Raw genomic sequence first — 24,604 nt, forward strand, 5'->3', positions numbered from 1 at the left:
GATGGGAAGTCAATATACAACCAGATAACCTAGCGTTATATTATATGGTAGATCCTATAAGCTTAGAAGGTTTTCAAAGAATGAAGCAACTAATGCAGTCTATAATTAATTGGGAATGCTTTAGAGAAGATTGTTGTTGTTCAATCATGTCTGACTGTCCATGACCCCATTTGGGGTTTTCTTGGCAGAGGTACTGGAAAGGTTTGCCATTTCCTTCTCCAGCTCATTTCTACAGGTGAGGAACGGAGCAAACAGGGTTAAATGACTTGTCCAGGGTCACACAAGCTCAGAAGTGTCGGAAGCCAGATTTGAACTCATGAGATGAGTCTTCCTGGTTCCAAGCCCAGTGCTCTAGCCACTATACCACCTAACTGCCCTGCACCAAGAAGAAAAAGCAGATTAAGAGCCTCAGAGCAAAGCCATTTCCCTCCAGAACAAGACTGATCTTTAAGAAGCCATTTACATCAAAGACACATGTTGTTGCCATCCAATGTCACTTGTAGAAGGGGGAAATACATTCATTGTGTGGCTCTTGGAGGATAACCGGTGTTAGCTCCTCTATACGGAGCCTGTTGCCCATAATTATAGCTTGAGAAATCAGTCTCAATAATAGTCCTTTTTAGAAGTGTGTCTTGTTTACATGAATTATATGTGAAGACCTGCTTGATTAGAGTAATTTTACACAGAGCCCCAGATGGCAGCACTGGGTGCTAGCATCAGGGACCGAAGAGAGGCAGAGGGAGTAAGTGGCAGCCCCCCTCTTCAGTCTGCCCAGAGCACTAGGAGTCAGTGCTCACCCCCAGGGAAAGGGAGAGAGCCCTGAGTAGTAGGACACCAAGAGTTAAGAGACGGGACTCCTAGTCCCAGTTCTGCCCTCATCAGCTGTGTGACCTTGGACAAAGTGTATCCCTTCTCTGTAACCTGAGAAGACGGGACTAAATAACTGGACTGCTCCAGGGTCAGAGGCTAAGAGGCTAAATAAGGACTAATCGTATTATTACATCTACCAAGGGAACAAGTCAGGGAAGTTAATCACCACGGAGGCCATTTCTCTTGGGCCTTGACCCACACTCAGATACAAGCGTGGTTTCTTTTGCCTCCTTAATCCATTTGGAAGTCCAGGTCCTGCCGTGGAAATGTTGCTTGGAACAAACTAACCAAAAAGTCTGAGCAACACAACTTGGTCCAGAGTGGCCAGTTTTGTTCTGGACTATTTAGACAGCCCTGAATTATCTGCTGCCTCCACTTAGCTTTAGCACTCCCCAGCCCACCTCTCACTTACTTCCCTCCTGGGAAAATGAAGCATTACCCAGCTCTCATCTCTTCGGGAACTTCAAAGCACTGAAAGAGACAGTCCTTGAATTCTACATACGTGTTATGGAATTGTATAAGGGTCTCTCCAGGGATTCTGTCACTCTATGAGGAGCTCCAAGTCCAAAGCAGGAGAGTAATTTGTCCAAACCCAGCAGCACTGGCAGACTTAGACCTAGAACTTGGAAAATCTGTGGGATCCAATGCCTGTCAAAACCTTAGAACAGAATAAATGATCTTCATCTCTATCATCAATGGGATGGTTGGCCTCCAGCTAAACTTTGGACCTTCTAAGCCTCTCATTTAATGCCAGAAAATATTTCTTCATCCAAGAAGGTTTGGATTCCACATTAGCTCTAGTATCCCTTCCAGCTCTCAATTGTATCCAAAGGTATTGATTCCAAATGAAGAGAGAAACTTCCCTTTGGATTCTTGACCCATCAGAGACAGGCAACATCTCTTCCTGAATGTTGGGGCCAGTCAATCCCAGTCTGTGGGCTGGGGAGCCTCTTGGGGAGAAGGCACAGGATGAGGGGCCACACAGTGATGGCAAGAGGTCTCTAAATTCATATGCTCAGGAAGTACTGTGATTTTTATTTCAAATGCCACCCAGGAATATGCAGCAAGATTGGTAAGGATCTTCAGTCGGGTAAAAGTCTGCAAACACTTTCTGCAATAAAAAGAGTTTATCATACTTAAAATGTTCAGGTACTTCAGTTGTCATTCCTTTTGGGGAGAAGTCATTCTTAGTAGCCAGCTCACAAAGGCTAGCAGCTTAATAGCATTCTCTACAGCCAGTGTCATCCTTCTTTCTGAGCTACACCTGGCAATAATGGCACCACCCCATTCCAGGCCACTCACTTCAGGTACCCAATATTCTTTTTTCTTAATACCCCTACCTTCAGTCTTAGAATTAATACTAAACATTAGTTCCATGGCAGAAGAGTGGTAAGGGCAAGGCAATAGGGGTTGGAATGATTTGTTCAGGGTCACTGAGGCAAGATTTGAACCCAGGACCTCCCATCTCCAGACCTGGACATGAGCCACCTAGCTGCCTCAAGATGTCCAGTATTCTTGATTTCATTGGCTTCTCCTTCTAAGGGGTCTGAAACCAACCATTCACACTTGAATATGAATCATTTGCCATGTTCCCTGTGCCAGGGAAGATTCCCATCTTAACCTTTTCTCCAATTATAAACCAAAAGGAATTTCTCTCATAGATTCTCATAGTTCATGATAGATTTATTTAGAAGGGCCCATAGTTTAACCTCTTTCACTTTATAAGTGAGGAAACTGAAGTTCAAGGCAGTTAAATAGAAAGTTTGTCTAGGGTCAGACATGTAGAAAATGGAAGAGGTAGGACTTGAACTCAGGTCTTCTATAGCTTAAGGTATTTTCCCCCAATCATTTAACAGGCTATTTAATCACTGGCTCATGTTTCTCATGATGATCATACCTGAAAACCTCAGAGTATAGTGGAAAGAGCCTTGGATTTGGGAATAGAGCTCATCTCTGCCATTTGCTACAAGAAGTCACTTATTTTTCCTGGGGCTCAGTTTCCTCATTTGCAAAATGAGGAGGTCAAATTAGATGGTCCCCTAAGGCCCTTCCAGCTGTAATTCTATAATCCTATGATATACTCAGGGAGATAGTATGGTACCAACTCTGGAGGCAAAGGACCAGGGTTTGTATCCCACTTCTGATACAACCTTACTTTGTCTCCCTGGGCCTCAGTTTCCTTCTCTGTAAAATGAGGAGATAGGCCTACTGACCTCTAAAACCTTCTCAAGAATTGTCATTGTTTAGTCACTTTTCAGTCACATCCAATTCTCTAACCCCTTTGGGGGTTTTCTTGACAAAGATACTGGAGTGGTTTGTCATTTCCTTCTCCAGCTCATTTTACAGATGAGGACACTGAGGCAAAAAGGGTTAAATGACTTGTCTGGGGTCACACAGTTAATAAATGTCTGAGACCAGATTTGAATTCAGGTCCTCCTGACTCCAGGCTTAGGGCTCTATCCATTGCACTCCCTCGATGCCCCCTCTCGATCTATGATCCTATTGTACCCACAGAGTTCCGAGATCCTGGAGTGATAGGGAGGCTCTGTGCACATGGAAAGCATTCATGGGCTCTGCATGATTCTGGCAAACCACTGACTCCATTCTTCCCCTGGTCAGGCCAGGACCCATTAGAAGCTTTGCCCTCCTCCTCTGCTAGACTCGGGCACCAGCTTTCACCGTCCCATTTCCCTTTCATCATTACTTGTTCTCATCATGTGACCATTAGCACATATTAGCATGGACTCTGCCCTCACCTTGGGAAGACATGAGTCTTCCTGCAGGTGCTTTCCATCCTCGGGTCCACATCTGGGTCCTGCTGCCCTTGCGTCCTCCATTGTATGATGTGTTTGGGACCAATATATGCCCCTGAGAGTAACTGCAGGGTGTTTTGTTATTGTTATCATCCTCCACAGCTGCAGGAGGAATTCTTTTCAAGAACAAAGCCACTGTCAACCCTTTCCAGCACAAATACTGGTTAGGAACTCACAATCTGATAGATGCTGGGAAAGATACAAGAATGAGTAAGACTGGGGGCAGCTGGGTGGCTCAGTGGATTGAGAGCCAGGTCCAATGATAGGACATCCAAATTTGGCCTCAGACACTTCCCAGCTGTGTGACCCTGGAAAAATCCCTCAACCCCCATTGCCTAGCCCTTATTGCTCTTAATCTTTGGAACTAATACACAATATTGATTTTAAGACAGAAGCTAAGGTTTATTTTTTTAATGAGTAAGACCTTGTCTTCATCTCATAGAGCTTATAGGCAACTAGATTGACAAAGTAGATAAAACAATCTAATTGAAGTTAGGAAGACCTGTGTTCTAATCTTGCCTCAGATCCTTATTAGCTGTGTGACCCTAGTCAAGTCCCTAAGTGTCTTTGTCTGTAAAGTAGGGATAATGACAGCACCTATGTTGCGGGATTATAGTAAGGATCAAATGCAAATTAAACCTTTAAGTGCTGTGTAAATGTCAGCTACACTGTATATTCAAGTAAAAATTTGGCAGCTAGGTGATAGCATGCTAAACTTGAAGTCAGGAAAACCTGGGCCCCAAGGTAGCCTCATACACTTACTAGCTGTGGGACACTAGGCAAGTCACTTCACCTTGGTTTCTTCAGTTTTAAAATGGGGGGGGGGTAGTAATAATAGCACCTATCTCACAGAATTGTTGTTTTAAAGATCAAGTGAGATCATTGAAAAGCTATTATCACTATTCTTGTAGGAATAATAAAACACATACACCAGTAAATATATTAGGAGCATTGGGGAGGGTTTGGGGTTCAGAGATTTTCAAATTTATTTGGTAGACAAGGACAGCTATAAAAGGTTTTGGAGAATATCGTTATGTGGTACCATGGACAGGATGCCATCACTGGAGTCAGGAAAATTCGTCTTCTAGAGTTCAAGTCCATTTTCAGACTGTTTACTAACTGTATGACCCTGGACAGGTCACTCAATCCTGTTTACCTCAGTTTCCTTGTCTGCCAAATGAGCTAGAGAAGGAAATGGCCAACCACTCCAGTGTAGCTTTGCCAAGAAAACCCCAAATGGAGGCACAATGAGTTGGACATAGCTAAGCAGCAAGATGTGATTAGACTTATTCATTAGAGAGGTTAATCTGACAGTAGAGCCAGTAGGACTTTGTGGCCACTTAATGGGACAGATTGGACTAGGGGAGAGGGAAAAGTTAAAGATGGTGCCTGGGATAACTGTTGTTAACAGACATATGGAAGTAATGAAGAAGACCAGGTTGGGGGGGAGAAAGGCAATGAGATTAGCTTTGGGCATTTTGAATTTGAAGCAGCAATGGGATATCCCAATGGAGATATCTGATGGACAATTGGAAGTGGAAGTCTGAATTCTAGGGACAGAAGTGGAGATTTGGAAGTGGAAGATATGGAATCCATAGAAATAATAAAGTGGGAGTAAATGAAATTACCAAAGGAACAGAGAAAGAAGAGAAGGCAAGGTCAAATCCTTAGATGGCTGAAAAATCAAAAGGCAACTAACCAAGGAGACAAGAGACCAAGGTAGAGATCTAAGATAAAATCTGGGAGGGAATCGTGTATTAAAAGCCAAGAATAGAATATCCAGAAGGAAAGGGTAGTCAGGACTCTCTGAAGCTCCAGGAAAGCTCAAGAAAGATGCTGATTTAAAAGAGGTTCTTTAGTTTTCTTCCAAGGAAAATAAAGTGGCAATGTTTTCTGACGCAACTACAGTTCAGATTGATTAAATAGCTACATTTCTACTGTGGAAAGCTTTGTTCTCATTTTCTGTTTAGCTCCCCCAGTAGCTCAGGGGGGAGGACTGAGAACCAAGGAAGGAATCTGTGAGTAAGAGGAGCTGGCAGGATACAGAAAGGAGTCAGGCTTTCAAGTCCAGACTTTTCAAAAGTAAGAACCATTTGGTAGTAAAATTCTGTGGTTGAGACTAAGAATCAGTGGTAGAGAAATGTTGGCCTATTGGTTTCAAAGAGTTAATTTACTACTAAAAAAAGCAAGCAATTTAGCACAACAGAATGGATTATCCCATTTATGACTCTCAGCTCCACTGGATGCAATTCCACACTCCCTTTAGGTAGGAGAAAAGAGATGAATTCTCAAGGGGTAGGCACTCTCTGTCCATAGTCTGATAGATGCCTAATTGTGAGATTTGGATGGAAAAATGAACTATAAAGCTGTTAAGTCTTTTTAATTTTGGAAGAAAAAATCCTCAATTAATGATGGGTTTGGGTTTAGGATTATTGATACCTTGTCATTTTTTCTCTTATGTATTGATAATGCAAATGTATCCCAGTTATAAGCATCTTTTTCCTCCTTCCTAATTAAAAAGAACATTTCTGAATTCACCTGAACACAGGAGAAAGAGAAGACAGATACCTGGAGAAAGGTTTCCAGTAGACTGCTTTATTCAGCACCCTTATTAATTATTCACAAAATAGGATAGATTATATGTTTATCAGTAAATCAGCAAATATTTCTTAAGTATCTATTATGTACCAACAGTACACAATCTAATAGGATGGGTAGCAGGTAGACTAGCTGAGAAAATTGGGTTCCAAAGAGATCTTGACAATGTGGACCAATGGACTAAAAGCTGGGATGCAATAGGAATGACTAAAATTCTGGACCTGATTTTGGAAAAGCAAAATTGTGTAAGTACAGGATAGGAGAAAAATGATTAGAGAACAACTAAATGTGAAAAAGACTTAGAGATTTTACTAGTCTCCAGATTCAATGTGATAACATTGGTGTGTCAGCTAAAAGAGAAAATGCCATCTTGGGCTGGGTTAATAGAATTATAAAGTCCAAAGAAAGGGAGATAATTTCAGAAAAATGTATGTTGAAAATTGTTATTGTATGTAGTTGGGAAAATAAAATACTTCCAAAAAAAGACATTAACTTGCTCATCATTTCTTACAGCACATAGGAGTCTTTTATATCACCATCTTAACCAAACATTCTTTCAATCATCATTTATTAAATACTGTAAAGATTAAAATTTAGGGGAGACTGAGGCAGGTAGAAATTAGTTTCTCTCTGTAAGGAGTATTATATTTTTAGAGGTTTATTAAAAGTTAAGGATTAAAGAAAATACAGGATAAGAAAAACGTGCCTAGGCCAGAGAGGCCTAGACAAGATAATCTCACATCATGGAAGAGCTGTGTCTGCCCCAAAACGGAAGTCCAAAAGACACCACAAAAGCCTTTGCAATCAGGTTAAATCCCTTCTCGATCTCGGCCCACCTGAGAATTCAGTAAGATTACAAAGCACTCTGGGGAAGTGGAGCAAAGGATTGTGGGGATTGAAGTCCAGAGTTCGAATCTATTTTTACAATACCTACAGTGTACCAGGTTCTGGACTAGACTATAGAAGTACAAAGATAAAAAAAAACAATTCCTGCCCATAGGAAGCTAAATTCTATCAAGAGAAGCCACATGTGCATAAAGAATATGCAAAATAAAAATACCAACAGGTAGAAAGATCTAGAAAGAATAAATAAATGCTCAACAGTGTAAATTCAGAAACCTGCTATACTTCTACAATAGTAGCATTTTATATCTACCCTTCCCCCCATTAAATATTTCTTTAAACAGCTATATCCAAAGACTATGCTTTCCCCCCCATATACCATGCTTCTTTAGGATGCCTACCATTGTTCTGCCTCTAAAGGGACATTTGGATGCTGCCCCCTTTCTCCATCTTCTCAAACATTGATTGTGTGTGGCTGTAAAAGAGGACTTTCCCCAATTCAATCAATGACCAAGCTTAATAAAAATCTCTTTCTTGAAAGTTTTCTTCCTTCTAAAAAAGCAAGAGGAAGGTGGAGAGAGAGGACAAGATTTTCCTGGCCAGTCACAACTTTTTCAACCTGGGGAGTTTATGAAAACTCTGTGACAAACTGATTTCACTGTATTTACTTTTTTATAGCCCACATTTATTTAAGCAACATAAATAAGAATGTGTAGGGAGTGACTAACAGAGGAATAAAAGGGAAGGCTGGGCAAATCATGTTCTTATGTCAGCTTCCCTCTTGTATATCTTCATGGAAATGAGTTTAATTCTGCACCCTTTGAGTCAGAAGTAAGAAAGCATGGTGGTTTATTGTTCTATTTTCTTTGTTTTGGTCTTTCCTCCTGCTGCCTTTATTGACACAGTTAAAAATTCTGCCCTGAGAGGCGTTAGAGCCAGAAGGGTTCTTAAAGGCTATATGGGGCAGCATTCCCATTTTACAGTTTGGAAAATTGAGCCCCAGGAAAAGAGAGTGGCTTGCACAGAATTCCACCCAGGGCAGAGTCACCATGCAAACACTGAACTTGCTGTTCTTTCCACTTCTCCCTGAAAAAAGAATTAATACACAGCAAAAAAAAAAAAAAACTGTTTTGCTCAATGTTGTGTAGCAAAATCCCTGCAGAAGAAAAGAATAAGCTGAATTCTCAGCTACTGATAGATTTAAGAACTCTTCCAGCCCTGAGTGTAAAATATTCAGTAGCTCTTCTTCTGAAACATAGTCAGAGAGGGAGAGAGAGAAACAGGTAGAGGACCAGATAATACTGTGTGTACCATCTCTTAGCTCCAACATGTTTTTACAGATCACGTCAAGTTTAAAGGAAACCTTGAGGGGAGGGGTGTTAGATCTCAAATGGGCAACTTGAAGTTATACATCTAAGGAACTAAAGGATCATAGGCACATAGAATTAGAGCAGGTAGGGAACTTACAAGTTATCTATTCCAATTCCTTAATTTTATAGGAACTGAGGAAACTGAAATTCAGAGTTGGGAAAAGAAGGAAGGATGGAAGGAAGGAAGGAAGGAAGGAAGGAAGGAAGGAAGGAAGGAAGGAAGGAAGGAAGGAAGGAAGGAAGGAAGGAAGGAAGGAAGGAAGGAAGGAAGGAAGGAAGGAAGGAAGGAAGGAAAAATCACACAAGCCTATGTATCCCAAAGAGATTTCTCCCAAAGTATTCTGAATTCTGTTAGTAAGAGGCTACTTCTTCCATCAAAAATAATAAAGTTTTAACCATAGTTTTCCTGTGGATTCATTTTGTGTAACCAACCCTATCTTTCCTAAGGGAGATTTTGCTAACTTATTTCCCAGGTTTATTTTACAACTCCCTCCCACTTTTGTTCCTCGATGACTAAAAGACACCATGAATTTACCTGAATTTTTACAAATAAGAGAGGCCTAGAAATCTTAATGAATGGGATCTTCAGAAGAGAAACCAAATCCAACCTTCCAGGCTCCCTACTCAGACCCAGACCTCCTCTGCCAGGAGTGATGTCAAGACAGGAGACTGGATGAAAAGGCACAATAATAGGAAAGAGCTTCCCAGTCCCCTTGCCCCCTTCTCCTCACTTCATTTTCAGGCACTATGGCTCTTTGGGTCATTTGCTGAGGTAAGCGGCTTTGTGGTCCTCTCAGAACAGTGCCCATACCCAGTCTACTTGGAGCTTGCCTCTGCCTGTCCTCTCATGCCCTACATTCAGACAATGCCCAACTTGTATCCCCTATTTATGCTTGATGGTAGAGCCAGGCCCCTGGCGCCACCAGCTCGGGAGCAGTGCTGGCCTATGAGGCCCCCTGTTCAGGTTGGGGGGTGGGAAAAGCCTACTCTTTTCCCCCAAAGCATCTGAATGCATTGGGTCCTTAAGCAAGATGCTCCTCTGATCGTGAAGCTGAAATACCCATTATGCTACAAACTCAGGCAGATGGGTTGCTAGAGGGTGATCTCTGCACCCCTGCCTATAGCCATCTGTAAGCCTTCTTAACAGTTTTCAGTGTCTTCCCCTGAGCCAGCATTTTAAAGATTTATTTAATCTGAAAAAATTCAAAAGAAAGGGTCAGATTTGCTCTCCAACATTAATTGGTGTATTTGTGTTTCTATGGTTCTTCATAATCCCATTGGGGTTTTCTTGGCAAAGATTTTTAATAATCTTCTTTCTGCCTGATAATAACTAACATTCCTATAGAAACTCTATAAAATAGTTTCTAGAGAAATATTAGCTCTCATTATTTTATTATGTTACTTTATACATGATATAGTATATATTATATAACATTACATTTAATTGTATTTTACATTTATATTTATTACAATTAAATTGTTATACTGTAAGATCTAGCATTTATATAACTGATATCCATTTGCATAGGTTATATATAGTAGCTGATTATATTATGAGACCATATATAGAAACTACAATTGGCTCTCCTCCTCATTATTTTATTATTATGCAGAAGGAAGATTCTTCTGGCAGACATATAAAGGCTGGATTGAAGGAACTGGAGAGTAGAGAGATGGAAAGACTGTTTAGGAGATAATTATTTTGATACAGGTGGGTGGTGGCAGTGGGAATGGAGTGGAGAGGATGGCTATGAGCACTATTGCAGAGGCAGAATAGGTGAGCCTCATTATCTGACCCCATAGGAGAGGTGAGAGAGTGAAGAATCCAAAGTAACCTTGAGTTTCAAACCGTAGAGACCAGGTAACTGTTTGGCGGGTTCCAGTTACAGAGATAGAAAAGTAAGGTAAATGGGATTTTTAGCAAGTAGAATTCATTAGAGGAAGGAGGAAGAGTGGGCATTTCCATTAGGGAAGGAATAGTATGAGCAAAGGCATGGAGACAAGAAAGGTCAGGACTTTCTCTTTGAGGAACAACTACTGTGGCAGTTTGGCTTTGGAGGAATATATAAGAGAGTAGTGGGAGACACCTAAAAAGGTGGCATTTGCTCATGGAGCTTCTACCTCTCTGCATTTACCCTTCTTCCTCTTTCAGTGACTTCCCTATAGGATCCCTGGGTTGCCCCCTAGCTACTCAGTGACCCACCCCCCACCTCCCCTAGGGAATAGCCCATGCTATGGCTTGCCCATGTTAGATGCTTAATGAATATTTGCACACAGAAGATATTTGATAAACATTTGTCAGTTTTAACTGGACCTTTCCCAGCCTCCCATTGAATACTGTGTGTGTCCCATGCACCCTTCAGGGCACTGTTAAGTAACTGATTCTCATGGTATAGTAGACAAGGCTTTGGATTTGGGATTTGACAATATGGGACCGAATCCTGACTTTGCTACTTCCTAGATTCATGAAAGGGTGGAAGCCTTTCTTCTGTCTGAGCCTCTGTTTTCTCCCTTATACAATGGAATGGGCCTGGATGGTCTCTGATTTTAGCTCTAAATTCTATGAAACCAATAATCTAGTTCATAAAAGCATTGGTGGTCAATGATGGGTTAATGTGTTATCCTTTTTTTTTTTAGTATCTATTTAACCAGGGGTCTCCATCTAATAGGGATATTTTTTCAAGCCAGAATGTCCTGGAACAGCCTTTTTTTATGTCTCTTCTCCACCTTTGTGCCCAACTAATTCAGTGTTCCATTACCTGGTTCCCTACTAAGTTGGCCCATTCTACCACTGACTACAAGTCCAATACTCTATGTATGTCCAATACTCTACTATGCCACCTTGCCAATTCTGGTTGATAGCTCTCCAATGTTCTCCCTGGTGGCTGTTTCTATTCTTCTTCATAACTTTTTTGTTTTTTATAACCCTGACTTTCTGTCTTAGTAATAACTCAAAAACAGAAGGGCAAGGGCTAACTAAACAAATGATTAAGTGACCTGCCCAGGGACACACAGCTAGGAAGCATCTGAGACCAGATTTGAACCCAGGTCCTCATGACTTTAGACCTGGTCCTCTATCCACTGTGCTACCTTCTCTTCTAAAATTTCTTTAAAATCATTTAGGGAAACAGACTCCTGCCATCAACTCTTCGAATACCTTTGAATTCTCTAATTTAAATTTTATATATATGAACTTTGCCAAGAGACCACAAGCCCTACGTTAAAATTAAAATTTTCTGTTTGAGAAGAGTTAAAAGCACGTGCTTTGTGATGATTTTCCCTACATGGGGAGACTTTATCACTTCTCCCCAGATTCTGTCAAACACTTCTGTGATCCACGTACCAGGCCAAGAGCTTGTATTTGGCTCTACCCTGCACTGTGACAGATTACAGATCTGAGCTAAGAACGGTCCATGAAATGCATCCAACTTCCTGTCAATGTAGCCAGGCAAAGACAAGAAGGTCAAGTTCCTCCTGCCTCGCTCTCAGGTCTCCTCTTGGAGACCTTAGGAAGCTTGGGGAGCTTGGGAAGGAGTCTCTGCCTCGGGAGGGCTTCCTCCTCTGTTGCGATGATGTTTTTGTCCTTTTCTCTTCTAGGGTTATCTTTCAGAAGGACTGGTCACAAAATGGTATCGCTCTCCACGCCTGCTTCTTTCTCCCAATAACTACACCAAAGCCATTGACATGTGGGCAGCTGGCTGCATCTTGGCTGAAATGCTCACTGGGAAGATGCTGTTTCCTGGTAGGTCCTTGCCTTTCCTTTGCTCCCTTCCATGTTGCAAAATAGGATAATTTGAATGGAAATGGGGGCTTATCCCTCCTTCATTCTGGCTCTCCAGAACACAGTCAGATTGGCTGAGATAAGTCCATAATAATTAATAATACCCGCTCGTATCATGCTTTAAGGTTTACAAAACACCTAACACCATCAGCTCTTTTTTTTTCCAGATGAGGAAACTGAGGTTTGGAAAGGCGATCCATGATCATATGTCTCCTAAGGGTCAGAGCTGGGGTTCAAGCTCAGATCTGCTTCCTTCAAAACAATGTTCTTTCTAAATCACAGGCCTGGGTTCATAGTTGGTGCTTAAGAAATAGATGCATGTTATTATGTATGTATATGTAATATTATAGATATATATGATATTTGTGTACATTTATATATGTATTTATATAGACATGTGTATATATGTGTGTTTCCATGTGATGTGTGGGTTATATGGCATATCCTATGTGTTATGTTTATACATGTAACATAGTATGTGTATACATGTTTATATACATATAAATAGTATGATATATCCCATATATTCTAGTTTTTATATATTATATATACTCACAAAGAGGAGATATATGTGTGGTATATATACTATATCCTACAGATATTATATGGACTATATACCACATATAAAAATAACATGGCTTATAGGGGGTATATGCAACACAGTGACTGCCATGTGAAGTTCGACGGAAACATTGTTTCTCAATGGCAGGGAAGAGAGATGATGGGATGGGAAGTCTTCATGCAAGAGGAAAAATTTGAGCTGGATACTAAGGATGGATGTGAATTCATCTGGCAAAGAGGGAGAAAAAAGGCATTTCAGTTCTAGAAAATGGTGAGAGAAAAGAAACAAAGATGAGAAAGCTCAATGTATCTTTGGGAGAAGAAAGCATTCTAGTCTGCCTGATATATAAAGGGCACAGAGGAAAGCATAGATAAGGTGGTGCTGGTTTGTGGAAACCCTTGAATGCCAGGCAAAAGAGATTGAACTTTTTATTAACAGGGAGTCAAAGAAGATTTTTTTAAGCATAAAATCTATGTGACCAGATCTGTGCATAAGAAAGAAAAGTCTAGAAGCAGAAGAGAGGCTTGATAAGAGAAAGAAATGGGGAGAATAGAGGTAAGCATGCCACTTGGGATGCCAATATAATAGACCAGAGAACTGGTAGCAAATACTTGTCTTTCTGTGGTAAAAGTAGAACTTAAAGAGTGAGTAAAGATGCCAAGAAGACTGGTTGACAGCCTAGTGATTCAGGTTGCTGGGAATATGCACATGTATCTGCCCTATGGACTGTCTTGTCTTTGAAAATGGCGAAAGGGAAATTATAGTGTGTCTGTGGCCCTACCACCTGGGAATTACCCTTGGCAGAAAGGATTATAGTCATAAACTATCCAAAGTTTCAAATGCTACATCCCTAAGAGTACCCATTTCTCTACCACAGTGGGACTAAAAGTAGATGTAACATATTCCTTCAGGAGTATACACTCAGAGAATTCCCATTTATTTTTAATTTCCATTTAATTTATTTTTTATTCAATTTTTACTAATTTATTTTTTACATAAATAAATAAATAAATGTGATGGAAATGTGAAATACAGAAGTTTCTTCTGCTGCTATACATACAGCATGTGAATATTACAAGCCAATGTATATATTTTGGAGGAGAAGGCTAAACAGCGGCACTCACCAAAATGCTGCTAAACATAGGGAGATTCTCTTTTAAAAAGTTAAAAATTAAATATCAAAAATGTCTTCTTAATATTGCTTTCATCATTGAAGACTGGAAAACAAATAAAAAATGTGACTGACTTTACAGGGTAAGTTAAACAATACTTCTATAAAGTCAAACCATCATTTTTCAGTATTTGCATACTTAATAGCATTCTTTTAGCTAAAATGTGTTCAACTTCTTGTAAGAAAATATCAATGCAAAATATTCTGGCAGTTCTCCATCAACATCCAAAAAAAAAAACCTAGGATGAACACACTATAAGTAGATGGATACTTATGGAAAAACAATCAATATCTCCATTCTTGACTTTTCCATTCTGCCCCAATAAATGTCAACTCAAGCATCAACTTTGTGGATTTTTTTTGGCTGATCTGAGTTTTTCCAGGTCTTATATGCTATATTCGTAGAACAAAGAGGGTCATAATAAAACCTTTTACACAATAAATTTTAAGTAGACATCTGAAAATAAATTTACTCCTTGTAAACACTCAAAAAATGCAAGAATTTTTTGTTGTTTTTATAGTCAATGTTACAAGACACATTCTACATATTAAATATGTATTTAATAATCAATCATGAGATATTTCTTTTCATTAAATTAAACATTAACTAAATTTAATTTTCCTAAAATTAACAAATAAATTGTATTTAAAATGCAAATATAAAAATAAGACACAAAAACCAGTTTGGATAAGGACATTAGAGTGTACCTGAGCACATTCAGCACATCCTATATATGCACCTAAGATTAAGACCCCATTGGTCACTAAACCCTGACACTGAGCAATTGCCTATCATATTGCAAAGAATTCTAGGTCAAAAATAGCTGCCTTTACATTGAGTGGAGGTAAGAAGGTTCCTGTAGACAGTGACAAAAAGGCAGTAAAGTACTGTTCCTCTTACTACCATAGAATATGTCCAGCCCGAGTAAGAATTACATATTTATTTTTCAGTAGATATCTATTAAGTGCCAGGTGCTGGAAGTTTGAATAAGACACTCCCCCTGCCCTCATGGAACTTAGATTCTTGTTAATATATCACATTGTTGATGATTGTGACACAGAGAGGCAGAAGGGAAGGTGAGATGTTTGCCATTGTGTATTTTGGATATTTGGAAATTCAGCTCTATAGAAGCTGACACAGTCAGTGTGATATAAAAGAAAAAATGTTGGATCTGGAATCAGGAAAACCTTGGGGTCAAATTCTGCCTCTGATATTTCTGAGCTGTATGACTAAGAATAAGTGATTTAACCTCTCTGAGACTCAGTGTCCTTATCTGTAAGATGGGGCTAGGGATAGAAACTAGACTGATGGTTAAGGAAATCCTCTCTACCAATGTAGTTTGGCGTGTTTCCTGCTGCTTATTGTCTTAGAGAGCTGACAATAGACTACTGAGAGATTAAGTGGCTTGCCTAGGGTCACACAATTTTTATCTGTGTGTGTGTCACAGGTGGGTCATAAACCCAAATATTTCTGGTTTCCAGGTCAGTTCTCTATCTGTCACATGGCATTGCCTCTGAGGCAGAGTAACGACTTTGCCCACCTAATGGAATCCAAAGAGATAATATACATTTAGCACTTTATAAACCTCAAAGTACCTTTTTAAAAACCCTTACCTTCTGTCTTAGTATAATTTCATTTTATTTAAGTAAACAATTCTCCAAATACATTATTTTTTCTTTTTTTTTATTTTTCTCTTTCATTCTTTGGTCCTTCCTTCCTTTCTTTCCTTTTTTTAAAAATAAGCCCTTACCTTCTGTTTTTATATAAATTTTAACAGAGGAGTGGCAAGGGTAGGAAATCAGAGTTAAGTGACTTGCCAAGGAACACACAGCTAGGAAGAGTCTGAGGCCAGATTTGAACCTAGGACTTCTCAACTCCACATCTGGCACTATATCTACTGAGCTACCTGGCCACCCTCTCAAAATACCTTTTGATTATTATTTTTCCTTTCTGCTTATAATTCTGATACCTGATACAGCTGAATACAATTGCCTGTTAAAATGTACCTCAGCCCATTAGTTACTCTTTTCTAGAGACATATAATAGATTTAGAGGTAAGGGCCCATGAGATGATATGGAACACTATCACTACCTACCATCTTGGCCAAGATTACTAAAAAGACCATAATATCTCTTTACTATATCTATATATAGTACCTGTGTGTTCCTGGGCAAGTCATTTAACTCTGATTCCTAGCCCTTGCCACTCCTCTGCCTTAAAATTTATACCAAAACAGAAGGTAACGGTTTATTTTTTTTAAAAGGAAGGAAGGAAGGAAGGAAGGAAGGAAGGAAGGAAGGAAGGAAGGAAGGAAGGAAGGAAGGAAGGAAGGAAGGAAGGAAGGAAGGAAGGAAGGAAGGAAGGAAGGAAGGAAGAAAGAAAGAAAGAAAGAAAGAAAGAAAGAAAGAAAGAAAGAAAGAAAGAAAGAAAGAAAGAAAGAAAGAAAGAAAGAAAGAAAGAAAGAAAGAAAGAAAGAAAGAAAGAAAGAAAGAAAGAAAGAGAAAGAAAGGAGGGAAGGAGGGAGGAAGAAAAGAAGGAAGGAAGGAGGGAAGGAAGGAAGGAAGGAAGGAAGGAAGGAAGGAAGGAAGGAAGGAAGGAAGGAAGGAAGGAAGGAAGGAAGGAAGGAAGGAAGGAAGGAAGGAAGGAAGGAAGGAAGGAAGGAAGGAAGGAAGGAAGGAAGGAAGGAAGGAAGGAAGGAAGGAAGGAAGGAGAGAAAAATATTTAGTTGAAGAGACATATGCATAGAAAGATTAATAATACTATGAGGGAGATAGCATAGTAAGGTGGAAAGAGATCAGTTTGAATCCTACCTCTGATGCTCATTACCTGTGGTGACCCTGGGCAAATGATTTAACCTCTCTCTGGGCCATGATTACCTCATATCTAAAGTGATAAATCTGAATTATGCTTAAGATGCTTAAGTTTCCTTCTAGTTCTATCCAATTCTATGATCCTAGCTGGCATGTCTTAGGTGCTATAAGAAGTACACAAGTCAGTGTATTAGAATTGAGAAGAAGGAGAGCTCAGTAGGGGCAGGAAAACCTTCATGGAGAAGGTCAGATTTTAAATGGAACTTAGAGGACTGGTTGAACTTAGACCCACAGAAAGAAAAGGAACAATATTCTGGGCCAAGAAAAAGCCTGGAAAGGGAATTCGCAAAGATGTGTGAATGGGGGTGGTCAAGGGTTATTCTCATAGGAGAGAGTAGGGGTTGGAAGGAGTTATCTCTGGTCAGTTGTCCTTCAAGACCTCAACTGTGACCACTTAAACAGATCCAGAATCAGCTACCCAGGGCCTCCCAGAATGGAATTCACTTTAGGGAGGCTGACCAACTCACCATGGGAAATGGCCCCACTTGGTGCCAGAGTGGAAGCCCTCAGGGATGGCAGAGATAAGTTTGTTTGCACAACATCTAATCCATCTCTAGGTTATCCAACATCAGGGCATTCCAGAGCTGCTCTCTGGACTGATGAAACCCAGTATGGCCAGCAAGGAAGGTCAAAGGATGCCTTATCTTAATGTTTGGGAAACAGAGCCTGTTTGTGAGTAGACTGTGAAAGCTCTGTGAGGAGGGGGGGGACATTGGCTCAAGGGGAACCCACTTCTCACTTTCCTACCTGATGGAAAATGAAGTTTACGTTTGTTTAGAAGAGAAGGTAAGGCCTGACAGAGTATATTAAGGGCCTTGGCAAAGAGGGGAGTGGGACACTTCAGAGTTGGATTGGGACTATCACCCTCAACAAGAAAGTACATTTAATACTTGTCAAAGCATGCACAGATACATTTTCATCCTGTAAAATAGTTAAGTCAAGGATTCTTATCCCCTGTCAACAGTTGAGGAAATCAACGTTCAAAGTTAAGCGACTTGTGCGAGGCCACACAGCGTGCATTTTAGACTTCATAAGATGTTCTGACTTGAGTGGTTTTTGTGCACATTGAAGCATGAGTTCTAAATGGAGTGAAGACATTCATTCAGAGTTAAATGAAGCATAGACTGCATAAAGGATTCTAAGTGTAACTAGATTCAAGAAATGTTTCCTATTTGTTATTGAACTTGTGGTGATCAAGTAGGAAGCACTGCCATGTTTTCCACTGAAACCTGAATAAAATTGCCACTCTCACAATCAGTTTCCCATTCATCTCATAAACTTGTTCCTGTTTCCTAAACAAGCTCAAGAAGGACAGAAACCTCCCCCTGGAGCAGAAAGGTGAAAGCTTGCTTGAGCTTGATTTTCACTATGAATATAGATTGTGAAGGGGCAGGTAGGTGGCTTACTGGCTATGTAACCCTGGGCACATTTGCCTCAATTTCCTCATCTGTAAGATAGGCTGGAAAAAGAAATGGTAAACCACTCCAGTATCTTTGCCAAGAAAATTCCAAATGGGGCCATCAAAATGACTGAACAACAACAGAGTTTTTAAAATATTTATACTATTTTTAAGTTTTTTTCAAGTATTTTAAATATTTAGATTTTACTCTTGTAAAGTAACTTGAGGCAAAAAATTTAATTTCAGTGACTTTCCAATTTTTGTAACTTTGGAATAAAGACATAATTTTTTTTTATCTCAGAGTTAACTGAGACTACAATGAGATGTTGGAACTAGAAAAGGATCCTCTAAGAAACAAAACCAAGCATCATAAAATCTCAGAGTTAGAGGGATTGTAGAGCCCACCTAAAACAGTTCCTATTGAAAGCTTTTTATTTCCAGATAAAGCAGTTGAGACTCACAGAGGTTTAGGGCCAGAGCTGATAGTGAAGCCAACTAACTCTCAGGCAAAGTCTCTTTCTACCTGAGCAACAGATTCAGATAGTCCTTGATTTTCTGGAACTCACCCCAAAGGGAAGTGAGTCAGAAAATATCGGTGCTTTTATCCTGGGAGGTCTAATGGGGGAGCCAAAAGGACTTAGAATGAGGGTCCCTAAGTCTACATAAGACCCCTATAGCTTTGGTCTTTGATACTTCCTTCTGGTAGCATTGGTTCTTCTTCCCAGGTTCTCTGGGGTATCGCTAACAGAGACCTTTGAGTGCCCTGGGTTAGGTTCCTACCCCCTAAGGGACTCTCTCCCCAATCCTCTGATTCTTACCATTACTGTGTAACTTATCTCCTATATCAAGAGACATCATGTGGGCAAAAGGGGGCATTGCTAGAAGGAGGTACAGATGGAGAAGGAGTCACTCAACTGTCTTTTTAAAAAGGTACTGAATTCTTCTAGCTTTTGATCTAGACTTGCTTAGAAGAACTGCCCTTATAATAAGCTACTCAATAATTTTCAAGGTGACACATTATCCAATAGATCCAATAGAGTACAATATAAGACTTTGCACGGTCAGGCACTAGATGAGGTTGGTATAAATCTGTGTTGGCGAGCCTAGGCTTCTCCCCTCCTCCCCCTCTCCACATGAACCTGTGGACATTTCTCCCATCACCATCCCCTTTGCCCAGCAGCCCAATGGGAGTGCTTCCTCACTCCCCTCTCTGGGGCAAGGTGATGGGCTCACATGCAGTGTGAGGGTTGCCATTTGGGTACTTGGTCTCTAAAAGGTTTGCCATCTCTGGGATAGACTATAGCAGTTCAATGAAGGAAGGGAGGTTGAGGGGGCTGGATTAAGCCACAAAGGCCTCATAGAGGGGGTGTCTTTAACTAGAGGGAAGTAAAGAGACTTCCAGGCAGGAACAAAGAACAGAATAAGAGAAAGTGGGAAATTTGGAACAGGAAGAGGACTAGCTGAACCAATACCTGCATTTTCCAAGCTTGGGATAAGATAAGATGAGATGAGTTAAGATAAGACAAGATAAGGTGGGGTGAGGGCTAGTGCCCCCTTTGGGTTTGCTTTTTTTATGGTTCTGACCCCCTGTCTTACAAAATTGTCCTCCTTTGTCAACAAGTCTCTCTCCCAGGAAACAGTGAAGTATTCATTCAAAGACAATATTGATGTCACTCCAAACACTTGGCTAATAAATATTTTTAAATGATATTCATTCAGTTGGCTGAAGTGCATCTTAATAGTTCAATGGAGTCTTTCCTGATTTTTTGTACTCTATAGAAGAGTTTCTCAGATAAAAGTCACCTAATTGGAGCATGAAATGTCAGGCTCACGTTTGGTCTTATAGCTAGCACCTTCTCCATCTTGGCACTAAGAAAACAGAAAGACATATCAAGTAAACTCTTGGAAAGTCAAGCTGAGACTTTTGTCTTTGGCAGAGTCAAAGTTGGGCCCATAACTTCAAATAATCAGATAAAAGATTTTTAGTTAGAAGGGGCCTTCGGAGGCCATTTCGTTAGAATCTCACTTTACACCCAGGCCTCGGAGCTTTTTGGAAGATCACAAAGGTATAAGTGGGAAAATCTAGATTTATTTTTTTAAACCCTTACCTTCTAGCTTAGAATCAATACTGCATATTGGTTCTAAAGCAGAGGAGTGGTAAGGGCTAGGCAATGGGGGTTAAGTGACTTGCCCAGAGTCACACAGCTGGGAAGTGTCTGAGGTCAGATTTGAACCCAGGACCTCTCATCTCTAGGCCTGGCTCTCAATCCACGGAGCTACCTAGAGGAAAGCCTAGATTTAAGTCCAGTGTTCTCTGACTCCAATCTCATTTTCTTTTCACTATGCCAAGAATAAAGTGATGCTTAAAGAAACTTTGTAGAGCTAAGCTGGTTCCCCTCCTTTATTTGAAAAGCTACAGAGACTCAGAGAAGAAACATGATTTGTCCAAGGTGGGGGCAGAGTCAGAATTAGAACCCAAGACTCCTGACTCCCAGGCCCATGGTTCTCCATTGTACTAACCCACCATTACCAGAGATTCCAAAACTGCCTTTTTGGCCCCAGGGCTTCTTTGATAGATGTAAGTCCTCTGATGTTTCCTTCCTCAGGGTGTCACGAGTTGGAACAGATGCAGCTAATCCTGGACACGATTCCTGTAATCCGGGAGGAAGATAAAGATGAGCTGCTCAGAGTGATGCCCTCCTTCATCAACAGCACCTGGGAAGTGAAGAAGCCACTGAGAAAGCTGCTCCCAGAAGTCAACAGCGAAGGTAGCGGAGCTTTCTGAGAAGCTTCCATGTCTCTGAGAGGTCTGGATAACTGGTTTTTCCCAAATGGTCCATGGAGGCAAGCTGTCCCATCACAGTGGAATGGGCAGTTTTCACACCCAAGCCCCTTCTCTTGCTAGGTCAGCCCAGCGCAACTATTTACAATTTTAAAAACAGACTTAGTGGCCTGGCTCAGAGGTCGGCCCCTTGTGTGGGAGCCACTGACTGGCCCCAGTGCTATTTGGTGGTCACTTTCCTTTCTCCCACCCCTCCCTCCATCTCTCCTTTTCTCACTCTTCACCTTCCAAACTTTCTCATTCTCTTGGCAGCCTCCTCTCCCAAGTGTCTTCCTTCTTCTGCTCTGTTTATACGGAGGGCTTAAGAGGCTTTTGTCTGGCTTCACTTCAGGCTTTCAGAGGTAGAAAGGTGGTTGCCCAGCTCTGCTTCCCTTATAAGTTCACACAGTTACAGACTCTGATGCTAAGCCTATCCATTATAGGAGGTCACAGAAGCCTCTCCAAAAGACTTGAGACGCAAGGGCAAGCAGAATCTGGGCACAAGCTAGAAGATACGACTTCTGGTCCCAACTATGACACCCTTACACCTCTGGGCAGGTCCATTCTGTACCTCCCATTGCCCCTCTGTAAAAGAGAATAAATAAAACAGGTCCTGCCATCAAAAGGACACTGAAGATCCAATAGGAGCGAGGAAAGCGTTTCTTTAAAATCCAGTAGCATGTGCTTAGGTTGTAGGTGTTAAAGTAGGAGAGAAGGAGCCAATGCCAATGAGAATAGTTCTCAGGCTCCGTTAATTCTACCTTTAACAGTCAGTCAACAAGCATTTACTTAGCATTTATGTTCCAGTCACTCTTCTTGGTGCTGGAAGTACAAAGAAAGGCAAAACACACAATCTCTGCCATCAAAGAGCTCGAATTCCTTTTTTTTTTAACCCTTACCTTCCATCTTGGAGTTACTGTGTGTTGGCTCCAAGGCAGAAGGGTGGTAGGGGCTAGGCAATGGGGGTCAAGTGACTTGCCCAGGGTCACACAGCTGGGAAGTGTCTGAGATCAGATTTGAACCTAGGACCTCCCATCTCTAGGGCTAGCTCTCAATTGACTGAGCCACCCAGATGCCCCCTAGGAGCTCGCATTCTAATAGGAGAAACAACATGAAAATTACTATGAACATATAGAATAGATTGAAGGTAAGAGCACCAGACCTAGAGTCAGGAAGGCCTGAATTCAAATCTGGCCTGAGACACTTATTAGCTGTGTGACATTTGGCAAGTCACTTAACCCTGTTTGCCTCAGTTTCCTCATCCATAAAATGAGATGGAGAAGGAAAAGGCAAACCATTCTGATATCTTTGCCAAGAAAACCCTAAATTAGATCATGGAGAGTCCTTCATGACTGAAATAAGTGTGAACAACAACAACAAAATCAGTAAGTTTACTTAAATGGTTACTTAACTCATAGCACATTCAAAGCAATAAATTAGAAGGAAGGTGTGAGGGTATGGTAGAGGCAGGACATGACAAATGGAGCCAGAAGCAAGAACTGATATTCTAATGGTGAATAAGGAGAAAGAGAGAAAAAGAGAAAGGAGAAAGAATAACTGTAAGTGGGAATTCAAAAATACATAATTGTGCAAGATTAAACAGCCTTAATATTAAACACCTCAATAACTCCTGGGACATCACTGCATGTCAACTCAGTACAGTACCTGGCTTGGGTTGTGTGGATATTAATGGATGATAATTTATCTTAATTATGAGCTTATATATTGAAGAAAAGGTAGCATTATGTCCATGCCCCATTGTAAAAACTAGAGAAGTAGTTACAGATTTAGGGGAGTTTTTAATCCAAAATAATTCTATTTGTTTTCTTCTGAAAATAAATTTTAGTTTTTAAAATAAAATGAAGATACAGTTTTATCAATGCTCTTTTTCATCTAAGGTCACTTTCTAAATGATCACACATATATGTATGCACACATACACACACACACACACACACACAAGAAAAGGCATTTTGGTTAAATTCAGTTAAGCAGAATGAATCAGTGCATTGAGCATGTATGCTTTATTCTGGTGGTTGGTTCATTTTTACCTTGGTCTTGCCTTTGTGCCTATGTGCCTGTGTGTATACTCACATTTACCAGTTCATAGAAGCCTTCCCAAGTGAAACAATTGTTTAGGAATGTTTTAATTGGCACTTCACTTAGCTGGAAAATTCCCTGGAGTAATCAGGGAGGTTTGATATGGTTAGAATTTATTTTTCCCAGAGAATCATTTTTGACAACAATCCCTTCAACTCCACTCTCCAAGGTAGACTTTCAAGGAGTTCAGGCCCTAGCTGTGCCCTCCCACTACTTTCAGTACCATGGCCAGGGCTGCTCCCAATGGAAGTCAATAGACTTGGCTTTGAGACCCAGCTCTGCTATACATCAACAGTGTGACCTTAAGTGGATCATTTCTTTGACACTAATCTGTAAACCAAGGTGACCTTTAAGGTCTATTCCAGATTGCACATTCTAAGATTTCCCCCCGCCTCTGGTCTTTTGGGGCAGATGCTAGAACTGGAAAAAAAAAATCTTTGTTCATCATCCAGCTCTGGAACTCATTGGTGGGTCCTAAATATTTTTCTACCTCATATTTCCCATTCTTCAAACCAAATATATATGAGCCCCAGCTAATGAGGATGTCAGGTAAAGACTTATCTTCCATGGTGCCATAGCTCTGTATTATATTACCCTCTAAAGAAACAGAGGGCACCTGAATGGCATAGTGGGTAGAGCATGGGGCCTGAAGTCAGGAATTAACAGAATTAGCAATGCATGCTTCATTTGCCACTTATGGGCCATCACTTCCTTACTTTGCCATGTATTCTCTAAAGTTACACTTGGTCATTGACCAGAATTTCATGAACTTTCAAGGTTATATAGAAGCCTTACCATTCAAGTCTGGCCTCAGACATTTACTAGCTGTGTGACCTTGGACAAGTCACTTACCTCTGCCTCTATTTCCTCAATTGTAAAATGGAAATAGTAGAACCACCTCCTATGCTTGTTGTAGACATCAAATAAAATATTTGTAAAGTGCTCAACACATAGTAGGTACTTAGTAAGTCCTTCCTTCCTTCTTATTTTCAGTGACTGAAATGAGGTTGGGGAAGACTTCCCAGAAAAGGTAATAAATAATACCTTGTAGGATGGGCAAGACTTGCTGACAAAGGCAGGAGCAAGAGAGTCAGGAGCAAGCATTCCAGGTAAAGAGAATAGACTGAGCCAAAGCCCAGAGGTAGAAATACAAGCAGCATGCTCAGGAAATAAATAACAAGTGAGCCAGTCTGCCATATCAGGTGGTTCATGTAAGAAAGGAATAGAAAATAAAGCTTTAAAAGTAGTTACGCACATGTACAACCTGTATCGTATTACCTGCCTTCTTGGGGAGGGGTGAAGGAGGGGACTGAGGGAAGGAGAGAAGATGGATTGCAGAATGTCATAAAATGATTATTTAAAATTGTACTAAAAATTAATAGATGTAAAAAGATGATTAAATAA

The 24,604-nt window shown here is 40.5% G+C and overlaps 1 protein-coding gene across 3 annotated transcripts in view; it reads left to right on the plus strand.

The window, feature by feature from the left end:
* The window catches only part of MAPK4 (mitogen-activated protein kinase 4), a 226,663-nt gene that overhangs the window by 186,997 nt on the left and 15,062 nt on the right, over positions 1-24,604 (plus strand). For all 3 annotated transcript variants that reach the window (XM_056824424.1, XM_016431393.2, XM_001365431.4), the window contains 2 exons: positions 12,092-12,236; positions 20,886-21,047. In XM_056824424.1, coding sequence (XP_056680402.1) covers positions 12,092-12,236; positions 20,886-21,047 — 307 coding nt within the window. The remainder of the gene's footprint in view (positions 1-12,091; positions 12,237-20,885; positions 21,048-24,604) is intronic.

The sequence above is a fragment of the Monodelphis domestica genome, chromosome 3 (assembly GCF_027887165.1).
Source record: "Monodelphis domestica isolate mMonDom1 chromosome 3, mMonDom1.pri, whole genome shotgun sequence".
NCBI classification, from domain to species: Eukaryota; Metazoa; Chordata; class Mammalia; order Didelphimorphia; family Didelphidae; genus Monodelphis; species Monodelphis domestica.